The 12,401-nt window shown below is 38.3% G+C and overlaps 1 protein-coding gene across 1 annotated transcript in view; it reads right to left on the minus strand.

The window, feature by feature from the left end:
• Window positions 1–10,709, minus strand: part of aass (aminoadipate-semialdehyde synthase) — a 35,329-nt gene extending 24,620 nt beyond the window's left edge. The window contains exons 1-6 of the mRNA XM_007541665.2: window positions 10,494–10,709; window positions 7,921–8,005; window positions 6,379–6,446; window positions 6,134–6,280; window positions 5,942–6,020; window positions 4,685–4,812 (exon numbers count right to left, since the gene is read on the minus strand). Coding sequence (XP_007541727.1) covers window positions 4,685–4,812; window positions 5,942–6,020; window positions 6,134–6,280; window positions 6,379–6,446; window positions 7,921–8,005; window positions 10,494–10,664 — 678 coding nt within the window. The 5' untranslated portion in view covers window positions 10,665–10,709. The remainder of the gene's footprint in view (window positions 1–4,684; window positions 4,813–5,941; window positions 6,021–6,133; window positions 6,281–6,378; window positions 6,447–7,920; window positions 8,006–10,493) is intronic.
• Between the last annotated feature and the right edge of the window lie 1,692 nt (window positions 10,710–12,401).

Below are 12,401 nucleotides of genomic sequence, written 5' to 3' on the forward strand. Positions count from 1 at the left end.
TAAAATTTCCTTTCCAAAGAATAAAATGCATGTCACATCAGAAAGTCGAGCATGGTTGCTATGGAACATCCTGCACCAAACAGCTGGGGAACCGAATTACCAAAACTACAAGGTTCAAAACAACAAAGAGGAGAAATGAGCGTCGGCTCCTGTAGCAGGACAACAAACAAACCCAACACACTCTGCATTGAAAGGAATCAATGATTAGTTGTAACAATAACTGATCAAGGATTAGTTATTGTTAACTGTATCATTAGTTATTGTATTTAAAAATACAGTAACAATACTGTAGATTATTTAGTTTTTATAAATTTTAATAAAATATTGTCATATGAAAGTTGCCATGTTCACAGTGCAATGCATTCTGGGTAAATGACTTGTACAGGTCCAACTGTTCTAGCTCTATCCAGCCAAAACAGTGATGAGTAACGTCTTTAAGCCTTTACAATTTAAACTGGAGCGCTTTCAAGTCGATGGGAATGTAGAAAGCACAAGAGGTGATGAAGATCAGGAGAACCAAACAGAGGAAGAGGACAGAGTTGGTCAACGAAGCTAGTGTTTTGCTGCTGCTGTTACCTTCAGCTTCATAAACGAAACAATAAATGGCGCGTACCTCTGGTCGGCCTGTGTGATCAGAAACTTTTTAGCTAACAGGAAAATTACGACATATTTAGGCCAACATGTTCAACTAATCCTGGGCCACTTTAAAGACACAGACACAAAAAAATACTTAAGGGGCAAGATTTCCTCTAGTGGTGTCTGCAAGCCTCTGGAATTTCAAGTGAGCAAGGAACACAGTTTATGGATTATATTCTGCCCAAATTTGAATACATGATACCTTCAACTGCTTAGTGCAATAAAATTTAAACATTTTTACAATTATTTATTTTCTATGTCATGTGTTTAATTATTCAATTTTTCTTTTGATATTTTAATCTTTTTCAGAGACTATGAAGAGGCACTAAATTAAACTGAACTACCTGAGGCTATCAGACTTTATAATACTCACATAGTTTAGAGATGTGCGTTTTAATTGTTGAATATAGATTTAGCAATATATACAGCGATATTTGTATGTCCTTAAGACTATCACTGCTAATTGTTAGTTATTGTCATATATTTATTATTATCATTACTACTTTATTTATTATTGTGCGCCATACTGGGACAAACAAAATTTCCCCACTTTAGTGGATCAATAAAACATTATCTTTTATCATCTTAAATAAGCCCCTCCAGGAGCTTGCACTATTTTTATCATTATTGTGGCCAAGAATTACAGATTTTGTGGCACCTCTTTCAAAACATTGTGGTTAAAGATGCTAATTATTTCAGCTTTATTTTTGCCCTAAAATGGTCATAAAAAAAAGTTGAAATTGAGACACAGAGCCTTCCCTTTCCTTATCTTTTTCTGAGCAAGTTCCAATCCCTCCTTACCTGAGAAGACCCTGCATCAGCGTCCTGCTGCTGGCCTCTGCTCTAAGTCTCCTCCCTGAGTCTTTCTATTGTGACAATAAAGATTTCTTTTAAATATCAGAAAAGCAACAGTGAGCACATCTTATTTACAGAAATTAAAGAGGATTGGGTTTATTCCTGGCACTAGATGGCAAGGGAAGAAACATGTGTAATGACAACATTAGTATATTTAGCTTAATATGATATTAACCATCATTTAGAAAACATTATCTGAAACCAAAAATCTTTTGCCTTTTAACTTTAGCTACCTGCTGAACATTACACATCCTAACACCACGGGTGCAACCGGCATTCACTTGTGGTGCATTTAAAGACGGTTCAGAAAATCACATTTGGACATCTTAAAAAAGGCAGGCCACAAAGGGCACAGACACAGGAAGTGCAGGGGAGATGTCCCACATGTTACACCCACTGACTGTATAAACAGTAAAAGCAAACTGTTCACAACATCTCAACATGGTTTTTGCAAAAAACTAAAAAATAAAAGAAATTACACATGCTTTCATCTTGCAGGTTCAGCTTTCAAGAGACGTAATGAAACTAGAAGTTAAATTAGAAGAAGACTAAGGGGATTGATCAAAATTCAGCCAAATGCAGTGATTGGTCAGAAAAGAAGAAAAAGCAGAAAACAAGGTGATTTGTCAGATTTGCTGAAAAGTTGCAATGATTGGTGAAAACTACAAGTCAGCGTATAAACTCTGAATGATGACTAAGGCCTTGTCGATGTGTAGCCAGGTCGTTTTAAAACAATGTAGTGGAGATATTCATTTGTGTAAAATAATCTCGTCCACATCTGACTGGTTTAAGAAACATGTTCCTTCACACGGACCGCTGAATTACAACGTTGCTTTAAACATGCCACACCCATCGGGGGCAGTGTAGGGCAAAACCTACACTGCCTTCAAAATAACGACTACATAATGTTAGGAATTAAACATGATGCCAGGAGAATTATTTGTGTGGACAGGCAAAGAATTTGAACTAATTTTAAATACCGTGTTACAATATACAGTTAACCTAAAGCTAGCCAAGTCAGTGTAGACTGGGAATCTTGTTAAAGCAGGTATGTGGACACACATGGAGGTTGAACAGCATTGTGGCTCGAATGGGGAAGGATAATAAGTAAATAATAATGTCTTTCCTCCACTTCAAGGTCAAGCAGTAAAAATAATTCCATATGTCACATCAGCATCACATTATTTGCTGCAGACCCTTACCGTATGTGTTAGCTCCAAGTCACTGGTTTCCCATGTGACTGGAGTTTTTATTATCATTCGTTTTTTAGTTCTATTACACGGAGGTTACATGTAGATGAAAAGTTAAGTCACATAAAAATCTATTTGGTTGATCAAAATGCAGACTAGATGTGGGCAAGACCTGAATTTTTTGCATTTATAGTTGTGATAGCAACATCCTGAGGGGATTGTTAATTATTGATTTTATTGGCGTTTTACACAATATCAACATTTAAATAAAGACTAAGGGAAGAAACAACAAAAAGGTTTTAGGAAAACTTCTCCTTGTTTTAAAGGGGCAGTATTATGTATATTATACATTATATGGTACAATAAAGTTAACTTCAGCTGTAAAAATGTAGCAGTATATATCAAAAATGACTTAACCTCCTGACTACCAGGAAGAAAAATATTGTCCAATCACCATTTTTTTTTATTTCACAATCTTTGTAAGGTAATTAGAATACTGAAAGCATTTTTTTTGGGAAAAAAGTTTTTATTTTTGAAATATCATGTGTCCACTACAATGGACATCGGAATGCCATACATTTGAAATTGAACCTTGATGGCAACCAGTTTGTCCCAAAGAAAATATCCAAACAACAACATAAGAATGGATTTAACACTGACAAAACTGAGCACTGTTGCCTAGTAAGAAGGTTCTGGGTCCACTACAGAGGACAATTTTTCAACTTTTAAATACTATGATAAAATACAGTCAAAATAATTCATAGAATGTTTTAATATTTTACTAAGACTTATTTAGAATATGCCAACAAAATTTTAAACCAAAATTTGCACAATAAAAAGTTTTATGCACTTACTTTTTATTTTCCTATAAAATGTGCTTGTACTGATGTACGCCATTTTTATGATAAGAAAAAGGTACGTATAAAAGTCCCACCCCTTCACATATGGTATCATTGAAAAGCCCTAAATGTCCTCTGTAGATACCAAAAGGAATTAATTCAGTAGTATACAGTAGGTAGGAGATATTCAAGTTTAGAAATGTCCTATACAGAGGACAAATTTGAACTACTGGTAGTCAGGAGGTTTTAAAAGAAACTTGACTTTGCAAATTTGTCACCTTGAAATTGGGTCTCTGTCTCTTAAGAAGCTCCCAGATTTTGACTTCAGCACATCATCATAACCGTGCTTCTCCATGATGTCATTTACAACCATTCTTAGGAAGATTGGACTGAGAAGCTTTTTATGATGAGCTCAGCAGTCGAGGTCCGCCAGGTGTTTGATAACAGCTGCTGCCACTAGTCTAGAAGAGCTGAATGCCAACCAGGAATTTTGCAAAGCTTAATGGTTGCCATGGGAGATTATAGAATTTCTCAAAGATGCATGAAAGAATCAAAGGAACACTGGAGATGTTTTTGATGAGGGAATAACATAATCTAAAGCTTAAAAATCTGATTCTAGATAACCCTATAGCCCTTTAACAATAAATTTATTGTTCTTCCAAGCCAGTGAATACTTGCTTAAATATTTAATATTGACAAAAACAATTTTGTCATAATCAAGGAGCTCTAAGTTGAATTTCTATTTTCTATTTTTGCCATTTTACCTAAAAGCAATATTGCACAACAATATAAGCAACAAATATATTAAAATATGTAAGAATATCACAAGAAGCATTATTGTGTGTATGTTGGAAGCATTACAGAAAACAATGTCAGGTTTACTAACCTAAAGGTAACCCTTTGTTTCTTTACTTAGAAATTGTCAACATCTCATATCTGACACACCAATCATTTACCCACAAAATGTGGATAAATATCCTGTGTACAGAGTGCTATTATACTATAGTTTTTAATTAGGGCAGTTTTTAATTTTCATACTGCTGGACATTATGATATTAGTTCCTGCTGCTGAATGGAACATGAGAGCTCCAAGTGACTGACAGGAGCTCCTGGGAGGTTGCATGGAGGCGTTGCGAGGAGGGGGAGTGAAGAAAAGTAACTCACGCTGGTTCTGAAGTGTGAGGTGTAGAGTTCTGGGTGGTTCTCATACTCCATGGGATCATAGTTGCCATCGCTCTTCCTCACCAGGTGGTGGCGTCGGCTCAGAACTGTGGCATACACTTTGTTCATATCTATGAAGAACAACTCTGTTAGTGTGCTGTTAGAACACAACACCAAGTTTAAAGTCGACACATTTTGTCAGACAACACATACTGAACTAAATGGATTTATTTTATCCTACAATCTGATTGTGTACATGTGCAGTGATCCTTCATCAGATTAAAATGTATTTGAATTAAATAATCCAAATGCATTGTTTATATGAGCACAAAATTCATTGATAATTAATAATTAACTAATCATGACATGCCTTTACATGCCCCAGGCTTTATTCAGGACAGAAACACTGACATGCACATCCATCCATTTTCTTCTCCTTATACGGGTCGGGTTACAGGTCCCTAAGTAGGGAGGCCCAGACCTCCCTCTCTCCGGGGAACCGCCATAAATGAAGGTTCCCCAGCTGAGGAAAGTCGTCCCTCCTCGGTCATCCTCTGGGTCTCCTACCAAGGAGGTGTCCATCCTAACCAGATGCTGACCATCTCAACTGGTTCCTCTGGATGAGGAGAAGCAGAGATTCTAATCTGAGTCCCCGTCATAGCTTCTATCTCTAAGGGAGAGACCAGACACCCTGCAGAGGAAACTCATTTCAGCTGCTTGCATCTGTGATCTCAATCTTTTGATCTCCACTCACCGCTGGTAACCAATTATCAATTGTCCCAAACTATACCTCTCATTCAGATTACAATTTAATAGATCTTAATTTGATCAGAATATTCTGATTGTGGTATTTATGTGATGCATTGTCATTCTGATTGGCCGTTCATGTTCATGTAAACGTGGCCATGTTGATCTGTTTAAGACAATAATGAAATCAGAAGGAATTTCCTGGTTGAAATAAAAAAGCTTCAATAAATTTATTAGAGTCATTGCACAAATGAACTTTATGACTCTTAAAAACAGGTTTAGTTTAGCTGTTCATGGCTCATAATTACATGAATGTAAAATTATTTTTTCTTTATTTTAGCAAGACACAACCAAATTTTTAGTGAAGGGCAAAGTGATAAACATGTGATACTGGACAGAAGCCATTTTTCCATTGTGTAAGTGAGACTGTGGCCATTTTATTCAATGTTGGAGCTCAGTCTGAAAGGTTTGAGAACTGCTGAGCTACACAGTGCTGCTGAAGAAACGTCATACCTCCAGTTTCAGAGACATCTTTCAACTCGTGAGGTTCAACATATTCAACAGGAAGCTCATTGATCATATCTTGGGCTCCCTAAAGGAATACAAAATACAAAATGAATTTAAAAATAAAGATCAGGGATTTTCTCTTAGCTTCAGCTGCTTTTAATTCCATTCTCAATGTTTGAATATTGAACAATTGTGTACCTTGGAGACATTTCCTGTTCCAGTGAAGCAAAAGGTGAGGGGGCCAATGGATCTGGGCATGAGTCCCATGGAAATCTCATAACCACAATCCCTCACAGCCTGGATGGCCTGGCTGACGTTCCTGTAGTTGTGTGCCATGCCAATGTGCTGTGAACATCAGAGAGCAGAGGTGACTGCTTCTGTTTGATCCTGTGAAACATTTCTGGGCAGATTCAGATCAAATGAATTAAGAATAGATTTGTCACCATGAAAGGAGTGTGGTGGCCAAGAGCCAAGAAACGAAGTCCCAAACCATGAAGAATGTTAATCATTCCTACAAGAAAGTGGAGTTATTTTCATTTTAATATACCTAGATTGATGAAAAAGATAACCAAAACAATTACTTTTAATCATTTTAAATGGAATTTGCATTCATTTAACAACCAAAAATTGGTTTTCTGTTTGGTCTCCCTAAAATCTAAGGCTATGTTCACACTGCAGCCTGAAGTGATTGAAATCCGATTTTTCTGCCCTTATGCAACCTGTATCTGATCTTTTTAGATCAGATACAGGTTTACAGATCCGATTTGTGGTGTGTGAACACCACAAATTGGATTTGTACAAATGCAACCCAGTGCACTTGGATATGTAGTCCTAAATCCGACACTTCTCTGATCAAATGTGACCCGTGTCTGTATGGCCAGGTGGCATTCATCCGACCTGTACATCACTGATAAACATCACTATTCGGCATTCTGATACACGGAAGAACGAAGAAAAGCAACAAACATGGTGGACGATAATGAGGATCAAGTTGTTAATGCGCTGGCTCTGGGTGGATAACAACTTTAAAATAGCAAGGTATGCTATTTTACACCATTATCCATGTTTATATCTACTGAGCACGCTCGCTATGTGTGATGTTACAAACTCTGATCCGCCTTGTTGCTGAAAAAGTGCTATATAAATAAAACTCCTTCTTCTTCGGCATCCTCTGCTGTACATGCAGAAAGCTTTTAGGTCATTTGTAGCTCACACAGCACATCACTACATGTCACATTTATTTGGAAATGTGAACAACCACACACACACAAAAATAAAGAAATCAGATTTCACAAAAAAATAAAATAAAATCGGAATTGAGTCACTGACTCGATAAAATCACTTACAATATTTCAAAAGATGAACTACTGTGCTTTCATTCTATTATTTTAATAATAAATATTTCTCACAGACTACTATAAATTCCACAGCAATGCAGAGTGTCGCTGTTTTCCTTTGTAGTAACTGGGTAGTTTACACCAGCACCTTCTAGTGATGTAATGAGGGTAAGTCAAACCGCAAACAACTCAGGCCGAATGCACAGAAACAGAGGAAGTTGTGAGGATTCAGTGAATATTTGAGCGATTTATGTGCAGTTTTGGATAAATTGCTCAAATCTTTGCTGAAATCCTCACAACTGAGTAGTTACCCGGTAGTACTTGGTAATAACAACATCACTCTGCAATCCTGAGGAATTTATAGTAGACTGTGAGAAAAAGTATTAAAAACTTTTGTGTACACAGGATGAAAGCACAGTAGTTCATCTTTTCAAGTCATGCAAGTCATGTCTGTGACACTTTAAGGTCTTCAGTGTGAACCGGGCCTAAGACCTAGCTCCAATAAAATCTGGTTCCAATTAGGTGAAATTTGATTTCATTACAAAGTATGACTCCTTTGCTACAGTTTCATCATAATGTTTGATTATGCCTAAGGAATGCTGAGAAATGACCAACCAGCTGAAACAAACAGAGGAGAACCTAACATACCTGCAACACCAGCCCACTGGCCAAATGCTACAATACGGTAACCATTGGTGTCAACCATCTTCTCATAGTCAATAAGACGAACTTCCTGAAAAACACAAAGTTGATTTTATTATTGTTTTTCATGGAATATAGATGGAGATTACATCCAGACTCCCACTGGTCATCGTGACAGAGGAGTCATCACGAGCTAGGATGTAGTAAAGTGCCAGCAAGGAAGCACACCTGCACACTTGCATACACACGCACACACATTCGCACAACCGACAACTTACTTTTTGTTTCAACTCAAACTGGCACAGTTCATTGTGGTGCACACGTGGTGTTCCTGTATCTATATATCCATCCTAACTTGTTATTTTCAGCGTCAAACATTTTCCCGGTTCAAATTTTCAAACAGTTTCGGAATTGTGGCACACTGGGAAGGATTCACAGCGGATGAGCTCATTATATGAGCTCATCCGCTGTGTAGCTCATCAGAACATATGGAGTGTTTTCTATTAAATTAAATATTGTATTTTTGGTCACAAGTTTGTTTTTTTTCTCAGTGCTATGATTATTTAGTTAGAAATAACTGTTTTATTTTTTTCTTTTTGTTATGTTCCTGTGGGTGGAGTCTGTGGCTATAAAGAAGGGCTCAGGACCACAGGGAGTCAGTCTGTGGTTAGACTCCCAAGAGGTCACATTGAAAAGCCGATAGCTTTGCAATGTGGACTTTTTGCAGTGAAGGTACTGCTGTTTTGGTTTTTCTCTTTTTTTTTAACCTGCCTTGGACGTCCTCTATATATGCACTGCACATCTCCTCTTTTGTTCACCTGAAGCCTGAAGAACAGCACAATAAATTTCACTGAAGTGAACTGCAGCAGTGGTCAATCATTTTTGTTTTGTCCAAGTCATAATAGGTCTTCCGTCCAGTGTCAGATTGGTTGTTTCACATTCAGTACTGGCAGCTGTATCAATAGCTCCGTTATCATTTCATAGAGCTCCAAACACTTCCTGTCTCTGATCTGTCTCTCACTTTTGAGTCTCCAGGTGAGGTTTAGGCACTGTGTGGATAAAAACTGTCAGCACGGCATTTGCTTTTAGCTTGCGAAGGTAACAATCGTCAATTTTGCTTATAAATACAAATGACTAAAAGTGATAAGGGGAGAAATATTGAGTGCACACATAGGTTCTTCGGAAGTTTTGTTTGGCACTTTCCCACTGTGCTCTTCTTTTTGTCATGCGGTAAATGATCCATCACTGTTTTTTTTTTTAATTACAGCCTACACAGTCACAGTCTGGCATTACACCAGTCAAGCACAATATGATTAAAAAAAACTGGGCTGGGGTAAAGTTAGCCTTCCTGCATTTCCTCTGTAGATTCCAATACAGAACAGACACAACTGTGTCATTAACCCAGCAAGGTGAAAAAATGGTGAATTCCATGGGTGAAAAATATAACAAAATACTTTTAATTGTTTTAAGTAATTAGGAGTTTATTTGTATCACAGTATTTTCCGGACTATAAGGCGCACCTAAAAGCCTTAAATTTTCTCAAAAATCATATGTGCGCCTTATAATCCGGTACGCCTTATGTGTGGACTGAATTCCAAAATCTGTCCCTGACACAGAGACGTAAAGTGTACAGTACGTACGCTGGCAGTGATAAACCAGTCAGAGAATTGTAGTCCGAGTTCTGCAGCATACGCCTCTGGTAAAAACCAGATAGGTTTTTCCACACATCACCGTCCCTGTTCATCTGCGACTCCATGTGCGCCCATCTCACTGCTACTGTGAAAAAGGAAGTGAAGCAAACTAATTCAGAGTTTGCTGTCATTCCGGGAGGATTAACAAAAGAACTCCAACCGCTGGACATTGGTGTAAACAGGGCGTTCAAAAAGAAGTTACAAGCGGCGTGGGAGCGATGAATAACAGACAGCAAACACACGTTTACTAAGATGGAGAGGCAGCGCCGGGTGAGTTACGCCACCATGTGTGAATGGATGGTGGATGCCTGGGCTAATGTATCTGCCTTAACGGTTGTCCAAGCTTTCGCGAAAGCCGGCATCATTGCTGAACAGCCACCTGGCAACAAGACTGACTCTGACAATGATGAGAGGGAACCTGGCATGTTTGATGGCGAAATTGCCAAGCTGTTCAATTCAGACACAGAAGAGGAGGACTTTGATGGATTTGAGGAAGAAGAATAAAAAATAACGTGAGTGTATTGTTACATAGTCAAATAAAGTTCAACTAAACTTACTGTTTTGTTTCCATTACCTTTTTTTTTGTTGACCGTATGTTTTAGCATGTGTCTTATAATCCGGTGCGCCTTGCAGTCCGGAAAATACGGTACATACAAATTTAATACAGAATTTACATCTACAGGCAAATTAACCATGGAACCCTTTAAAGATTGAACAGGGAAGTCTGAGAAGAAGTGTGTGTTGGGTTAGAAGTGTGAAGCTTTGGCACACATAACTGATAAAAGACTTTGAGATTGTCCTTGATATTTGACAAAAGCATATTTCTTTGTAAACACAGAGTACTTAATAGGCTACAGTAGTTAAGAGGAAGAACAGTGTGTAATTGACCTTGTTGAGCAGGTCATCCAGCAGACCCATGTTGGCCTCCTGAGCTTTGATGGTATGGGAGAAGAAAGCATACGTCTTCCTGGGGATGACCTTCTCCTCCGGGGGCCTCTTCACTCCAACAATCAGAGATGCCTCAGAAATATCCTCCTGAATGACGGCCCCTGCCTTCATATAGAACTGAAACAGAGCTCATAGTGAATGAGACAGCAGCAAACCGCTTTACTACTGCAGCTAACAGCTTTACTGCTGCAGCCAGAGGCTTCACTGCAGCTAACATATTTACTACTGCATGATGTGCCACATAACAGCTTCACTGCAGTTAATGGCTTTACTACTCCAGCTAACAGATTTACTATTACAGCCAACAACAATACGACTGCAGCATTACAGAGAAACAGCAGGCGCAAATCGTGACACCGCACCTACCATGGCACTTCCGGTGGCAGGTGTCACGGCTGCCACTGTTTTCGGGGCTAGCTGTCAGTGTTGCCACTGGCTTCAGCTGACTTCAGCACCTTCCAAGGGTTGCCGCAACCTCATACTGGCACCTCCAACGCCTCATGGACCGCTCTCGCCTATTGTCGCTGACGAGATTTAGGGCAGCCATCTTAGAGCAGTCGACCGCTCCACTCAGCGTTATACGTTTGGCAGGCACAATGACGAATTTGCGCATTTAATCTTTCATAACACGCTGTTTTATTACTGGAGACCCTACACAAACAGACACATTTATAAACAATTGTATTTTTAAAGTATTTTTTAACTGTATTATACATAGTTCAGCATATTTAAATACGCTTAGTGGGGAAAACAATAGAATAGGAATAGAATATTCTTTGGTGACAGCTTCTGTGTCAGATTTAATATGAATGAATTTATAATTCACAAAGTATTGCATTTCCTCTAAAGTGTTGTGTTCCCTCAAAAAAGCAAATACGCCCTGGTCTATTTTGGATACAATCTCAAATTTCAGTTTCCAATAAAGAGCCTCAGTGAAAACATGTTGACAGCTGCCGTAAGGTGCCACTTGTGCCATCTTACCCAGTGGTAAGGTGGCCACTTACTTCTATTTGTTTTGAACTAAATTTATTCATATGCTACATTCTATCTGAAAGAGATAAAATGAGGTCACAGCAGGCCGTGGCACACATGGCCACGGGCTGCTGTGCCACCTTACCCGGTGCCGCCTTACCACCAGTTAAGGTGGTACAAGTAGCACAAGTAAGGTGGCACAAGTGCCATGGGTGGCACAGGCTGCTGTGACCTCATTCTATCTCTTTCAGATAGAATGTATGAATAACTTTTGTTCAAACAAATAGAAATAAAATATATCTTAATTAAAACATAATTCTCATACATATTTAAACATACAGCTGGTGATCCGACTTAGCAGAGAAAGACAACACCTGCACTGACTGCATGTCAGATGGGACCTCTTCTGCGACAGCTGATAATAGCTACCACTAGGTGCCACTACAACTGACACTAGGTGGCCATGGTATGTCAGTGCTGACAAACTCCTGTCAGTTCCAGATTATAATTATTTTCATACAATGACCTTAATATAATGCTATTGATTATTAAACCGGGTAAGTTCACTAATATTGACTTATTAGTCAATATTAGTGACAGTAGCAACATGATATATTGACAATTCCAGAGTGACATTATGTTCAGCATGGTTCCATGACAGTTCACAGGATGTCATAAGTTCCCAAGAAAGTAATAGACCAGGCAGCCACTATAACTTTCAGAGTGTTTTTAAGATAATGCAAAGTTTTTGGAAAACATGTTATCATAATTTTCCAAAAATGCCTGTTATCCAGTTTTAAAGAGTTACTTGTTATTTATTAATAAATTTAATATCTGCTATTTTTCATTAATTGTGAAGTTCATTCCAGATTTGTG

The sequence above is a fragment of the Poecilia formosa genome, unplaced genomic scaffold (assembly GCF_000485575.1).
Source record: "Poecilia formosa unplaced genomic scaffold, Poecilia_formosa-5.1.2 Scaffold622, whole genome shotgun sequence".
NCBI classification, from domain to species: Eukaryota; Metazoa; Chordata; class Actinopteri; order Cyprinodontiformes; family Poeciliidae; genus Poecilia; species Poecilia formosa.